General features: G+C 47.5%; 1 protein-coding gene across 1 annotated transcript in view; it reads left to right on the forward strand.

Moving 5' to 3' along the window:
- The window catches only part of Sctr (secretin receptor), a 48,010-nt gene that overhangs the window by 27,864 nt on the left and 4,007 nt on the right, over window positions 1-16,139 (forward strand). The window contains exons 5-11 of the mRNA XM_051204088.1: window positions 360-457; window positions 1,348-1,480; window positions 3,401-3,554; window positions 10,494-10,554; window positions 11,105-11,174; window positions 11,979-12,070; window positions 13,020-13,146. Of these exons, the coding sequence (XP_051060045.1) occupies window positions 360-457; window positions 1,348-1,480; window positions 3,401-3,554; window positions 10,494-10,554; window positions 11,105-11,174; window positions 11,979-12,070; window positions 13,020-13,146 (735 nt within the window). The remainder of the gene's footprint in view (window positions 1-359; window positions 458-1,347; window positions 1,481-3,400; window positions 3,555-10,493; window positions 10,555-11,104; window positions 11,175-11,978; window positions 12,071-13,019; window positions 13,147-16,139) is intronic.

Here is a 16,139-nt window from a genome sequence, read left to right on the forward strand (position 1 = left end):
TTAGGAAGTTCAAGGCCAGCCTGAGAAACATGAAACCGTGTGTGTGTGTGTGTGTGTGTGTGTGTGTGTGTGTCTGTGTGTGTGTCTGTGTGTTTCTGTGTGTGTGTCTCTGTGTGTGTGTATTATCTTTGTATTATTGTATGACAAATGATTTCCTCCAAAAGTAGTGAGCAGCTTTCTCTGGAAGTATTCAAGTAAAGTCTTGCATTCACAATGCTGGTAAAGGGACCTACCCACAGGCATTGGGATAGCAGCCAAGGTTGTCGGGACCAATGCTGCCTCAAGCTGGTGCTCTGGGACACAGAAGGGCCAGCTACAGCCGGATGGCAGGCAGGGCTGACCTGTGCCTTTCTCTGCAGCATGCATACCTGCTGAAGCTCAAGGTCATGTACACTGTGGGCTACAGTTCCTCCTTGGCCACGCTCCTGGTTGCCCTCAGCATCCTGGGCTCTTTCCGGTGAGAACAGGTCAAGTGATGCTAATGACTCGGGATGGAAAAAGGGAGGTCTGGGTGGGCTGCCTGGCCACCTTGTGAAGTTCAGGACAGCTATAAATGTGACAATGTGCTGTTACAATGTCATGCAAGAATGAATGTGTGTAAACACATGTATGCCCTCCAATCCAGGGCTGTAGCCCTGGATTTAATGTGTGTTGCAAGACAATTATTGGTCCAGTGCAGTCTAGAGAAGCTAAAAGGTTGGACACCCCCTATTTACGCTTCCTCAAGTGTGATTCAGTTGGTAGAATGCCTGGCTAGCAAGCTTAAGGCCCTGGGTTCAGTCCCCCGCTCTACATAAACTGGCCACTGTGACACATGCTTGTGTCATAGCCAGAATAGGCTGCTTAAGATCCTATCTCAAAATGAAACAATGGTAGGGAGGACCAGCAACAAACTTCCAGTCTCTAGAACACAGGGGGAAATTTCAGGAGCTGGAGGTGGTGGTTGGTCAGGGCCAAAGACATGTGGCTGTTACAAAACCAGTGATTGCGTTACTCTGGTCTGGTCTGGTCTGGTCTGTTTTATTCTGAGTGGTGGTATCGCCATGTAGTCCCTACTAGACTGAGAACTTGAGATGATCTTTCTGCCTCCACCGCCCAAGAGCTAGAATTACAGGCACACACCACTATGCTACGCTCTTTACTTTTTGTAACTTCAATGCAGTACAGGATGCACCGGGCACCTGGGGCGCTATGCCCTTGTGCAGGTCCATTAATAGTGAGAGATGGGACTCAGGGCTGTGGTAGGGCTTTGATTTCCCCGTGCAAGGGGAAGGGCATGTGCAGGTGGATCTGTGAGAGCACCAGCCCCTCTCTCCATGGCCTTTAGCCCCACATTCTCTCCGACAGGAGGCTGCACTGCGCCCGCAACTACATCCACATGCACCTGTTCGTGTCCTTCATCCTGCGCGCCCTGTCCAACTTCATCAAGGATGCTGTGCTCTTCCCCTCAGATGACGTCACCTACTGTGATGCCCATAGGGTAACACGCCTAAGTGTCCTAGACTGACCTTGGGATGACCAAGCCCCATAGCTCATTGTCCTCCTCGCAAGCATCCGTTAAGATTACGCAGACGCTCCAGGTAAAAGGTGGTGTTTGGCAGGACATGGAAGTTCCAGGAGGTTCCATAAGGTTCTGCAGCCATGGAGGCTTGATGTAAGTCATGTGTATCGGGAGCTGGTGGAGGATGCCTCTAATTCCCAGGGCCTTGGAGTGGACCAGCCACGCTGGGAGTTAGAATTGAGGTTAGCCTTCTCTTGTGGACTCCTGACAACCCCTATAGACAAATGGTGGCGTCTGGGGAAGACTGCCTGGTTTTTGGAGGGAAAAAGTGAGCTCATGTCTGCATGGCCAGGCCTTCAGAAGAACACCGTTTCGCTAATTTCTCCTTCTCATTGTCTAGATGGCATTCAAGTCATTGCACTCACTCTGTGTCACCTGGGCTGGGGTCTCCGACTGCTCACCGTAAGCAGCTCACTGACAGAGTCCCTAGTGATCTCCAGTCCCTCCCTCTGTCTGTTCCACCTGGGCCTTCTACCTCACCTCAGGGTTGCCATGTGGATGCCGCAACTCCAAGTTTCATATCCACATTCTGGGCTAGGAAGAAGGTTGTAGATTAAACATTTTATTTTCGTTATGGGAGACTTGGCCTTTTTAATTTATCTCCCAAAAAGTATACACACACATACACACACACACACATACACACAGAAATAGAAAGAGAGAGACTCATAAACACATACACACATACAAACATAGACATACGAACACACGCACAGACACACAAACACGCAGGCACACCCACACAAACACATATTCAGAAACACACAGATCCACAGAACACACCGACCCACAAACACACACAGGACACACACACACACACTCAGAAGAGGAAAGGCCATTTTGTTAACTTTGACTCACACCCCATTCTCTCCCTAGGCTACAGTGTCCTCCTAGGAAAAATGAAGGTGTTGGTCAGTCCCGGGTGTTTTCTCTGAAGGAATGCAAGTGTCCTCCTCGCCAAGGCCCAGAGCCAGTTCACAATTGGAACCCACTTCCTGATTCTGGCAGTTCCTAGGTCATATTCACTGGGCCTGAGGATGCGCAGTCTAGAGAACACTGTGGACCTGGTCTCCTGACCAGGGAAGGCTCCAGGAGAGCCTTTAACTATATTCATTCCTGTGTGTATATGTCGCATGAGTTCTAACAGGCCTTAATAATAAAAAGCCCTGAGTCAGATATAGGGGGGATGCTGAAAGATCAGAGAGATGAAGGAGCAAGCCACAGCCACACCTTACCTCATCTGAAAAGGGACAGAGCTCCTCTTGCCTAATCACTTCCCCTCTCTGCCCAGCCGTATCACTTCCTGCCTGTCTGTACAGACCTCCAAACTTCTATGATTATCGAGTGGCTAGCTCTGGCCTCTGATCTTCAGGCAAGCTTTATTTGTTGGAGTATAAACAAGATATCACTACATGTATACATGCTTGTGCACTAGATAAGAGATCAAGCTCAGATATCCTTCCTCAGACTCTGCTTCTTTTATCTTTTGAGGCAGGGTCTGTTATTGGCCTGGAACTCCCTAAGTATGCTAGGCTGACTGGCCAGAGAGCTGAAAGGATCTGCCTGTCTCTACCTCCCCAGTGCTGGGATTGCAAGCAGGCATTGCTCTATCTGGCTTTTAAAATGTGGGTCTTGGGAATCAAACTCAGGTCCTCATGCTTGCCGAGCAACATTTTACCCACTGAGCTGTCTCCACAGCCCTGTGGAGGTAGTTGTACATCTTAAGTTTCACTCTAGGACTGCCTCCTGCCTCCTACAGTGTGGTGTTCTTTTCTTCGGGAGCAGTAACCCAAGGGAGTCCCCGTTACCAGCCCAGGCTAACGTGCCTGTCTCTTCCAGGTGGGCTGCAAGCTGGTCATGATCTTCTTCCAGTACTGCATTATGGCCAACTATGCGTGGCTGCTGGTAGAGGGCCTCTACCTTCATACACTTCTCGCCATCTCCTTCTTCTCAGAAAGGAAGTGCCTGCAGGCATTTGTGCTCCTCGGATGGGGTATGTCTGTCCATGGTGTTATACTGGTGTGGTTTGCAGGAAGGGATGCCACGTTTCTAGTGGAAGTTCTATCCATCCACCCATCAATACATTCACCAAACTATCCACTATGCACCTATCCAACCATCCACATACCCACCCACCCACTCATTTATCTATTCATTCATCTGTCCATCTGTGCATCCATCCATTCATCTATCCATCCACCCATCCATCCATCCACCATCCACCTATTCATCCATCCATCCATCTATTCATCCATCCATCCATCCATCTGTCCATCTACCATCCATCCATCCATCTATTCATCCACCCATTCATCCATCCACCATCCATCTATTCATCCATCCAACCTGTACCGTATGCAGAGAAAGAAATCAAGGATTTAGTGTCTAGTTCCAGATCCACACTGAACTAACTTGGGTAATCTTTGGCAAGTTGCTGAATCATTAACCCTCTAACTTCAAGTTCCTTGTCTCTCAAATGTGAAATAAGAGCTGTAATTTAGCTTCAATTGAATTTGGGCATCCTGCATCCTGAGCTATTTCCAATTTTATACTGCCCAGCACTTGCCTTGTCTTCCACAAATGACTCATTCTTTGTCCTCTTTATGGGGATCCTTGAAAGTCTGAACTCAGGAGACATGGCTCAGACAGATGCAGTTGATTTTTTTTTTTTATTCTTTGGGGCCGCCACCCAGCTCCCAAATAAATACTGTTTTACTCTTGTTTATGAATACGTGGTGGCCTTAGCCTGGCTTGTTTGTAGCCAGGTTTTCTAACTGAAATTATCCCGTTTCTCTTTAAGTACATTTTTTGGGGCTTTTTTACATTTCTTTATTGTATATATCTTGGTTTCCTTCTCACTCCATGGCTGGCTGTGTGTCTGGATGGCTGGTCCCTGGTGTCCTCTCCTCTTTTTTTACTTCTCGCTCTCTTTCCTAGATTTCTCCTACTTATTCTCTCTGCATGCCAGCCCTGCCCTGCCTATTTCTCTTTCCTGCCTAGCTATTGGCCATTCAGCTCTTTATTAGACCAATCAGGTGTTTTAGGAAGGCAAAGCAACACAGCTCTACAGAGTTAAGCGCAACATTAAAAACTGCAGCACATCTTTGCATCATTAAACAAATATTCCACAGCATAAACGAACACACCACATCTTAAATATTCCACAACAGACAGACTTTAGCACAAAGGGAACAAACTGGCTCACATAAGGGACGAGTACAGAGATCACCAACTTCACGCCGAGTTGAATTCAGGCATCTAATGTTTTCCCTTCTGCCTTTACACTACCATTCGTAACAGCAGCTTTATTCCCCCATGTTATCACCAGGAGCTTGCGGGATGAAGATAAAGACAAGAAACCTTTGGCTACACACACACACACACACGGGGGGGGGGGACGGAAGAGAGAGAGAGAGTCCCAGCATTCTCTGAACTGCTCTGCAGTTTTTTTCTGATTGAGCCACAGGAACCTTATACACGGGCCTGAGACAACCAAGGGGTCTGAGAGACTGGAATGCACCAATGGCCACAAGCCACTCAGATTACCTAGTTTCCAAAGGATGTTCAGGATTTAGTTTCTAGGGAAGAGAAAATGATGGCAAGCCAGTTATGCAAAGGCCCCCACAGCGTATTTTTCTTCTTCCCTTTCTGGCTAAGGGAGCACTTACTGTATTCTAGGTGGTGGCTTACACTGATCACTTAATCAATTCACGAACTTCCAGAAGTCTCTCGGAGACTTTAGCTCAGAGGTCGGATGCATATGTTTAACTTACACTCTTAACAAGGGTGGATCCAGGGTTACCTGCCAGTAAAAAACATCCACCCACCCACTCAATCACTATGTGCCAAATATCCATCTGTCTACCTACATCTACCCACTTAGGAACACAATATACACCCACGCATACACCTATGTACATATCCATTCATACACGTGTGCACCTCCCATACGTCTATCTAGCCATCATTTATGAACCCCCAAACCATCCTTCTGTCCATGCATCCATCCATCTTTCCATGCATCCATCCATCGTCTGCCTGTCTGTCTATCCACCTAACTACCTACCCACTCATTGTTCTTTGGATTTATCACGTACATAAGTAACCTCAAAGTTCCAGGTAGATTAAGGTTCCTGGGAGTGGCTCACAGCTTCTTTTTTGTTGTTGTTGGTTTTTATTTTGTCAAGTCCTGAGAATTGAACTCAGGCCCCCAGCTTTCAAGGCCAACATCTTATCAACTGAGCCATCTATCTCCCCAGCCTGTATTCTCACATCTCTAAACAACATACTACCCTGTCTTGATCTGTCCATCTGAAATGTTATTTTTGGCTTCTGATGGACGTAAAAGGTACAGAATTCCTCATCCACAGCTATATTCCTTATTACTAGTTTTCACAGTTGTGGCTCAAGCCCATATATATGTTTACATTCAGTGTGTACATTATCAAAGCTGTGAAAATACTGCTTACTGCTGAGCCAAGTTATATGCAACTATTTTGTTTTCTATTCATTTAACATTTTGTTTTCCTGGACTCATATTTCATTTGTACGTTATCATTTTTTGATAGAGGTGTAATTTACCCATTGGACTTAGGCAGAGTCTGGTTCCTATGAGTGACTCAAAGTTTACAGACATTATCATGTTTCACAACCACTAGCTTCCTTTGGCTTCTCCCTTGTGCCTTTAAAGATTTTATTTATAGTTATATTTATCTGTGTGTGTTCGAGGTTTTGTGTGTGTGTGTATGTGTGTGTGTGTGTGTGTGTGTGTGTGCACGCAATACCTGTGTAAGCCAGAAGAGGGCATCAGATCCCTTGGAGCAGGGGTTACAGGCAGTTTTGAGCCAACCAATGGGGTGCTGGGAATTGAACTGGGTCCTCTAAAGTAGCAAGTACTCTTTACCAATAATTCATCTCTCCAACTCCTTTCCCGCCTTCACACACTTAATTAGTAAGAGTCTTTTCCAGGAATGCCCTTGTCTGACTCCTGCTTGCCTACGTTTCTACATGCTAGCATCTCAACTCTCCATTAGATCAAAAGGACGGTGACCGAACAGACTGTTTTTACTAATTCTTCCAAATATCCTGGAAAACCCTTCAGTATTATTTTCCAAATCATTAAATACAAAAGGAAATCTCTAGGTTCTTAAATGTTTTGTCAATCTGACTTTTGTGTGTATGTATGTGTAGTGTGTAGTGTGTGTGTAGTATAGTGTGTATGTGTATGTGTGTATTGTAGTGGGTATGTGTTGAGTGTGTTCTGTGTGCGCAGCATGCATGTATGTAGAAGTCAAAGGTTTGCCAAGTGTCTTGCACCTACCACTATCCATCTGTCCATCTTATCTTTTGAGATGGGGTCTTTCCCTGAACCAGCAGACTGATTGGCTAGACTGGAGGGACCGTGAAGTCCAGGGATGCCTATGTCTGCTTTTCCCGTGCTATTACCATGCCTGGCTTTTTTAAAAGGCACGTTTACTTTTATTTTATGAGTGTTTGCTTTCATGTATGTATGTGTACCATGTGCATTTCTGGTGTCCACAGAGGCCAGAATTGGGCATCAGGTCCCCCGGAACTGGAGTTACAAACTGTTGTGAGTCACAAACATGTGTGCACTGGGAACTGAACTCAGGTCATCTGCAAGGGCAGGAAATGCTCTTAACCTCTGAGCCATCTCTCCAGCTCCCTGTGGTGCTGGGAATACAAACTTAAGGTTCATCAGCTTGTATAGGAGTCTTTTTACTGACTGAGCCTTTCTTTCCAGCCATGTATACCTAACATTTTTTGAAAAGCAATTAATCAGAGAGAAATGTTATCTAAAGACTGGTTTCAAAAATGCCAGGGTTAGAGAGGTATATCAATGGTATGGTCCTGCCTAGCATGCTGGAGGCCCTGAGTTTGGTCCCCAAACCACAAAACCATCAAGGAAAAATAAGAGATTGTTTTGAGTCTTCAACTGTCATAAGGATGTACTATGATACAGCTTCCTTCCCCTGCCCTCCCCTGCCCGCCCTCCCCTGCCCTACCCCTGCCCTTCCCCTGCCTTCCCCTGTCCTCCCCTGCCCTCCCCCTGCCCTCCCTGCCCCCCCTGCCCTCTCTGCCCTCCCTGCCCTTCCCCTGTCCTCCCCTGTCCTCCCTGCCCTTCCCCTGCCCTCCCCTGTCCTCCCCTGCCCTCCCCTGTCCTCCCCTGCCCTCCCCTGCCCTTCCCCTGCCCTCCCTGCCCTTCCCCTGTCCTCCCCTGTCCTCCCCTGCCCTTCCCCTGCCCTCCCCCTGCCCTCCCCTGCCCTCCCCCTGCCTTCCCCTGCCCTCCCCGCCCTTCCCTGCCCTCCCCTGTCCTCCCCTGCCCTCCCTGCCCTTCCCCTGTCCTCCCCTGCCCTCCCCTGCCCTTCCCCTGCCCTCCCCTGCCCTCCCTGACATTTGGTTGCCTTTTCTTCTACAGATGCTTGTCTCCATTTCTTTTTCTTGGAGCTTTTGTCTTTTGTTTTGAGACAGGAACTTGCTATCTACCTCAGGTTGACCTTGAACATGCAATCCTCCTGCCTCAGTCTCCTCAGGGCTGCAATCACAGGCTATGGCTTGAGTCCTTCTTTCTCTCTAGACTCCTTTCCTTCCTTCCTTCCTTCCTTCCTTCCTTCCTTCCTTCCTTCCTTCTCTTTCTTTTTTATATTCAACGTTGATGTGTTTAGTGCGTGCGCGCGTGCATGCGTGTGTGTGTGTGTGTGTGTGTGTGTGTGTGTGTGTGTGTGTGTGGTGTGATATACATATGGAGAGACAAAGGGCAACTTGTGGGAGTTGACTCTCTCTTCCACCATATAGATCCCAGTGGTGTAACTCACTGAGCCATCTTATCAGACCCCATCCTTGGTTTTGGAAAATATTCTTATGCTATCTCTTAGATCCTTCCCTTCTTCCCTGATTCACTGTTTGCTCCAACTCTTTTAGTCGCTGATTCATCCCGCTGTGCTGTTCCGTCAGTTTCTTCTGATTTCCTGGGGAGGGAGGTTCTTGTCTTTATCTTCCAACTCTTCTTCCACTGAGTGTTTATTTTGGAAATCAGACATTCATTTCTCTGCCCTCTTTCTTGTTCTCTGGATGCTCCCAATTGGCAACATCCTGTGTCTCTCGTAGATGAAGTCTTTGCTGTCGGTCTGTGCTCTCCCAGGGGTTGTTTTGCTTAAGTTCCTTCTGCTCCCTGCATGGTCTGTTTCCTCTCCGTTCCTTTTCTCTGGTTGTTTTGTTTCTAGCTTTTGATGTAATCTGATGGCTGTGACCTTGGCTCTGTGTTCATAGTTAAGAATGAGTCAGCCCAGTGTTGATGGAAAGCTCTGTTTTCCCAGGGAAACTGGCCTGGAAGTGGCTTCTATACTGGGGGTCCTCAGCTATTTCTAGACTGTTTTAAAAGTTGCCTTTATTTGTTTATTATGTACAGGTGTGTGTGTATTGTATGTGTATGTACATATGCATGTCACAATACACAGGTAGAGATGAGAGAACAAACGATTTGTGGGACAAACTCAGATCGTGGAGCTTAGTGGCAAGTGCTCTTACCCAACAAGCCATCTCAGCAGCCCTATTCCTACGCCTTTTGCCAAGGGTCACTCCGTTTATTCAGAAAAGCATCCTTTAAAGCCTTTGGTTGCACTCAGGGGAGCAGAGTCAGGTAGATAAAGGTTTGCCTATTAGTTCTATACATGGAATAGCCTGGGCGCCTGGCCTCTCTCCATCCACTGTCTTGACCGCAGTGGAAATCTAGGCTGAGCACAGTGGTGCCTAGGGCTCCGGCCAGCTGTGAGGCTGCAGCAGGTGTGTGGCTTGAGCGCAGGAGTTGGAGGCCACTGGACTGCACAGTGCAACCTTATCTCTTAGAACAATGCGACAGCAGAGTGCTGGCCTAGCACATATAAAATCCTAGGTTCGGTCTCCAGCACCCAGCACAGTGGTGCATCCCTGCGCTCAAGAAATAGAGGTAGGAAAATGAGGAGCTCCCGGTCATCCTCAGTTTCCTATTGAGTTCCTTGCCAGCACTGGCTAAATGATTCTATCTCAAAGCAAAAGGAAAGCAAAGCAAATAGCCAGACCTGATGGTGGGGGTCCCTGGTGCCAGCTTTTTATGTGGCTTCTGGGGACTCCGATTCTGGTGTTCATGATTGCACAGCAAGCATTCTCTGAGCCCTCTCCCAGCCCCAATAGACAAGGATTTTATAAGTCAATGCTTTAGTTAATGGCTTTCCCACCAGCTGGATCCTCTGTCTACCTCATTAACCAGGTATTTCCCGTTTCAAACCAAATTGCATCCATGCGCTTTCTCTCCTTTCCAGGAGCCCTCAGGAGTCTGGTCCAGGCTCCGGAGTGTCCTAACCCCAAGTGGCTTTCAGGTTCCACATGAACCCACTGGAGTTCTTGGGGTATTAACAGGTCCCTGGAAGCATGTGGATGCACACTGACACAAGGTGGTAAAAGGGTTTCCGTGGCAAACAAATCTTGTCAATAGCCTAGTAGTACCTGGCCAAGGATAGATGTTCATTCACTGTGCCTGTATTGAATCAGGAGTTCTCTCTCCCCGACCTGTATTAGTTGCTTGTCTCATTGCTGTGGGAAAATATCCTGACAGAGGCATCTTAAGAAAGGGTTTGTTTAGCTCACAGTTTGAGGGGATGGTCCGTCATGGCGGTTTAGCCACGGCAGCAGGAAGTGCTCACATTACAACCACAGTCAGGAAGCAGAGAGAAACGGATGCTCGCTTTCTCCTCTGCATTCAGCACGGGACTTGGTGCCATGGCACGGTGCTGCCCAGATCTGGGGTGGGTCATCCTACCACAATTAACCTTACCTACACAGTCCCTTGAAGACACACCCAGAGTCTTATGTGTTCAGTCATCCTAAATTCCGTCAACATTAAACGTCATACTATAATTGCCTTTGTTTTGACCTTCAGGTTCTCCAGCCATTTTTGTTGCTTCATGGGCCATCACCAGGCACTTTCTGGAAGACATCGGGTAAGCTGGTAGGAGGAAGAGAAGCAAGAATGGCCACATTTTGCAGTCAGGCTCTGTGGCAGCTGGCTCTGCAGCTAAGAATTCAACCAACCTCACACTGCTGGCTCAAGAGGGAGAATGCTTGCCTAGCATGCATGAAGGCCAGAGTTTGATTCCAACTACATTAACTGAATGTGGCTGAGAGAGATAGTTATACTTTTAAGATTAAATACTTTTTAAATTTTTGTATGTATGTGTAGGTATGTGCATATGAGTGCAGATGCCCACGGAAGCCCCAGAGGGCATTGAATCCCCTGAATCTGGATTTACAGATGCTTATTAGCTGTCCTACACAGATGCTGGGAATTGAACTCAGGTGATTGCAATAGTATGCATTCTTAGCCACTGAGCCATCTTCCAGCCCTGAGAGGAACAGATCTTAATGGTGGGCACAGGCCGTGATGACTAAAGGCATGAACACAGTCTTCCTTCCAAGGGTGGCACTGGGAAACATGCCCGCCAGTCAGCCTAGTTCCCCGCTCCTAACAATGCCTAACACACTCTTCCCTAGATGCTGGGACATAAACTCCAACAGTACCATCTGGTGGCTCATCCGAGGGCCTGTGATTCTGTCCATCCTGGTGAGTGGCCGTCCTCTCCCGGGCTGGGGGACAAGTAGGGGAACACTGGACCAGTGGGCAACGAAGGTGGGAAGGCCTGGAGCTTGAGTTCCCAGCAGGTTCTAGGAGGGTAGAGACTGCAGGGTCCCAGAGGTTGGCAGGCAGGCTCTTCACTAAGGAGTGGCCCGAAGGGGGTGGGTAAGCGATTTAAGATAAACAAACAACTCCCATCCCACCCCTCAAAGAAAAGCCACTGCTACCAACAAAACAAACCGAAATCGAATCCTTCCCAAGAGTGGTGAGTTAGTTTCGTCGCTCAGGAGACCGAGGCCGGAGAATTGAATCTGAAGCTTGCCTGGGCTCCACTGTGGTACACTGCATCAAAGAGAAGTGTGAGCCGGTGTGAAGGCTCAGTGCTGTGCAAACCTCGCCACTGACCCTCACTCACCAGAGCCTGCAGTGTAAGAGGGAATGATTACTACAAGTTAGCCTTTGATCTTGGCAGGCGCGTGTGCGTGTGTGCAAACACAGATAAATAATAAAATAACAAAACTAAAAAAAGTGTGCTCCAAGGTTCAGCCAAACCTTCATCCATCAAGATTTCCAGGGGATTCCAAGCCCCAATGGTTATCTGGCTGGCGATTTCGTAGACCTACGAGCCACTGAGCCTGGACAGCGGGATGTGTTAGTTTCAGCTGTGCTCTGGGACTCAGTGCAGGGATGAACAGCCATCCTGACTGTGGCATTCTTCTTGTCCCCAGCTCTAAGAGTCAGGGCCAGAAAATAAGACTCCCTTTAGCCTGACCTGTGCCTTGTGCTTTGCAGATCAATTTCATCTTTTTTATAAACATTCTAAGAATCCTGATGAGAAAACTTAGAACCCAGGAAACGAGAGGAAACGAAATGAACCAGTATAAGTAAGTGTGAGCCAAAAGCTTTGGCATGCTGGGGCAGTCAGCAAACATTGACTGAGTATCTGCTCTTTCCTAGTGCTGGGTACAAAGACAGGCCCCGGGCATACCTATGGTGTGACTGGGGTGAGGGTGGGGGATGGGAGTATTCCTGACACTGTGGGGAGAGAAGACTATGAAATCAGACACAAAACCTACACACATAGAGCTAACCCGGGCAAGGCAGCGATAGTAGAGTTGTTGAGTGGGTATTTATTTGTATGTTACCGATAGAGCTGGGTGACCGGAAGCACTGAGGTTCGGCCATGAGTCTGCTGAGTGCTGCATCTGGGTGGTGAGCAGGTGGGACTTTGGAGATCTTGCCAAATAAAAGGAAACATGTTGGAGATGTTGTTCTATAACAGAATACTTGCCTAGAGTGAGTGAGGGCCAGGGTTGAGCACCTGACACTGTAAAATACACAGATCGTAGATCATAGATAAGTGGGTAGATAGGTAGATGACACGTAGTTATATAGATAGATGTTAGATACCCTCACAAACATTCAAAGATGGCTGATAGGTGGGAGATAAACAGATGATTGATACATGATAGATAAGCAGGTACACACAAAGATAATTGATAAATGATAAATAGATGGCAGATGTAGACAGATAGATGATAGATACTAGATGATACATAGATAGATACATACATAGATACATAGATACATACATAGATACATAGATACATACATAGATACATAGATACATACATAGATATATACATAGATACATAGATGATAGGTGGTTACCAGATAGATAGATACATAGAGCCAGAAAAGCAAACAAAACCCCCAAATATATCAGGAGACATTGCAGCAAAGCTTAAAGCAATCAGGCCTTAGATGAGTTGGACCCTGTGTGAAGAGGGCCTGAGGCAGATCAGGAGTGGCAGCACGTCCCTGTGTCCCCAGGCGCCTGGCCAAGTCCACTCTCCTGCTGATCCCCCTCTTCGGCATCCACTACATTGTCTTCGCCTTCTCCCCAGAAGACGCCATGGAAGTCCAGCTGTTCTTTGAATTGGCCCTGGGCTCCTTCCAGGTAAGTCTCTGGGGCTGTGACTTAAAAGAGGGCTCCTCAGGACTAGCACAGTGGCTCAGTCAGGGAAACACTGACCGGCACTGTAAGCGTGGGGACCTGAGTTCAATCCCCAAGATCCTACAGAAATCCTGCATGTGGCAGTCTGATGATGAGATGGGAGACAAGATTAAGGGATCCCTGGAAGTCACTAGTGAGCTAGCCTGGCCTACTTGGAGAAGTTCCAGGCCAATGAGAGACCATATGACACACAAAAAGTCATAGGACACCTGAGACCTCCATATCTAGGTACATTCGGCCACCCACACATACATGCACGCGCGCGCGCGCACACACATACACACACACACACACACACACACACACACACACACACACACATTTTCAATTTCCTTAGAGAGAAACAAGGCTGTAGAGATATCGACCCTGAAGGTCAGTCTCATATAATCGTGACCCAAGGGCCACAGGAGAGGACCTTATGATGCCAACTGATATTTTTAATTTGAATTTATTTTTTACATTCCAATCCCAGTTCCCCTTCCCTCCTACCCTCCTGCAGGTCCTCCCCTCCCATCTGCTCCTTAGAGAGGGTAAGGCCTCCCCTAGGAAGTCTACTAAATCTTTCCCATCATCTAATTAAGGCAGGACCAAGGCACCTCTCCACCCCCACACACCATGTCTAGGCTGGGCAAGATATCTCTCCATATAGAATGGGCTCCACTAAGTCAGTTTGTACATTAGTGTTAGATCTTGAACCCACTGCCAGTGGCCTCTTGTATTGTCCCAGTCACACCATTGTCACCTATATTAGGAGAGTCTAGTTTGGTCTTATGCAGGCTCCCCACTTGTCAGACCTGAGTCAGTGATCTCTCACTAGTTCTGATCAGCTTGTACTCCAGGAGCTCAGCCCAATGGTTAGTTGTGGGTTTCTGCATCTGTTTCCATCTGTTTCTGGAAGAGGGTTCTAGCTTCCCTAGGGTTGTGGATTGTCAGCTGGTTATCTTTTGCTTTATGTCTGGTATCCACTTATGAGTGAGTACATACTATATTCGTCTTTCTGGGTTACCTCACTCAGGATGGGTTTTTCTAGTTCTGTCCATTTGCCTGCAAATTTTAGAATGTCATTGCTTCTTACTGCTGAGTAGTACTCCATTATTCAGTTGAGGGGCATCTAGGTTGTTTCCAAGTTCTGGCTAATATGAACAATGTTGCCACGAACATAGTTGAGCAAATGTTCTTGTGGTATGAGTATGCTTCCTTTGGGTACATCCCTAACAGTGATAATGAAGGGTCTTGAGGTAGGTTGATTCCAATTTCCTGAGAAATCACCATGCTGATTTCCAAAGCAGATACCAACTGGTTTTGAATCTCCACTAGTAAGAGCATCATGGAAATGGGGGGGGGGAGGTTGACTCCTGGGAGAAACAAGGGGGAAATCAACTGAGCATGATGTACAAAGTGTTACACAACCATAGCAGGTAGCACATTCACAACCACAATGAGGCACACAGAGAGTAAAACCACAGGCAGATGGGCCCTCCTTTCTTACCGGAAAGTCCAGAGGAAATGCCTAAAGCTGAGAAATGGGAAACTCAAAACATCAGCATGCTATTTAGAATCAGTTAAGAGAGTTCAAGCTGGTTTTGTTACTCCTAAGGAGTAGGAAGTCGGGGTGGGTGGCAAGGGGATGCTGGACTTATGGGTGCGTGCATGTGTGTGTGTGTGTGCGTGTGTGTGTGTGTGTGTGTGTGTGTGTGTGTTTGTGTAGATAGGAGCTCTCTGTAGCCAGGGACTTACCAAGTAGGCTAGATCATGCTAGCTGGCCAGCCAGCCCAGGGACCTGCCAATCTCTGTCTCCCTGGTGTGTCACACAGTGAATGTTTTACATGGGTTATGGGATGGAACTCGGGGCCTTGAGCTTGCTATGCAAGCACTTTATCCACCGAACCACCCTCTCGGCCCCTGGCTGTTGGGGTTTTAACCAGAATCTTTCGTGGGGGAGGTCACCTACCTCACCTACCTCTAATTACCAAGGCAACAATAACAAAAATAAGTAAGAAGAAATTCTAATTGGGAATCTCAAGCCTCACATTGTTGCTTTATTTGTTTGCTTGTAGCCATTTCTTTCCAAAAATAACATGAAGTGGCTTTCAGCAACAACAGACAGAGGAAAAAAAAATATGTAGATGACTTATCAGTGGAAAAAAATATAAACCTGGTGTGGTAGTGTACTTTGTAATCCAAGTACTCGGGAGAAGGAGGTGGGAGTCAAGGTCATCCTTCACTACATAGCAAGTTTGAGGTCAGCCTGGGTCTGGAGCTTTCCAGAAGCCAAAGAAAGAACAGTTTGTTTCAAGACCTATAGTATCCATTAGATGACAGCCAGTGGATTTGGCCTGTGGCTGAATGGTAGAGCATTTACCCTGCATCCTGAGACCCTGGGCTCCATTCCCAGCACAACCTGCATATGCATGTGTTCACACACATACACAGACAGACAGACAGACAGACAGACAGACACACACACACACACTGAAAACAAGCCTTGTGATCATACCATAGGGCTTGAGGACGTTCACCCCCATCATCCCACCCCTCCACCCCTGCTAAATTTTCCCTGCTAGTATTCCCACAGGGAGTATGAATCTAGCAGAGCCCACGCAGTGGGGAGGTCTTAGCCTCAACGTAAGGCCTCCTCTCTCCCTTCATCCCTTGGATTGTGCTCAGGGTAGGAGAATCTATTGCCGCTACTCTTGATTCCAAGGTAGCTTCCTGGTGACATAGTGAGTCAGATCTTGACCCTCTCTCCTATTTCAAACCCAACACTAGGCTGCCCCTATCCCCTCTTCTGAGAAGCTCCCTGAGCAGAGCCTCTGCCAGTGCCCTGGTCCTATTCCACCTGAAACAGTGGGCTCACCAGGACCCATCCCATCCGGGACTTTGGAAGGATTTGGCTTGACCACCAAAGTGGGTAGTGATCATTCAGAGAGCTTGGG

Source organism: Phodopus roborovskii, unplaced genomic scaffold, assembly GCF_943737965.1.
Source record: "Phodopus roborovskii unplaced genomic scaffold, PHOROB, whole genome shotgun sequence".
In the NCBI taxonomy this organism is placed as follows: Eukaryota; Metazoa; Chordata; class Mammalia; order Rodentia; family Cricetidae; genus Phodopus; species Phodopus roborovskii.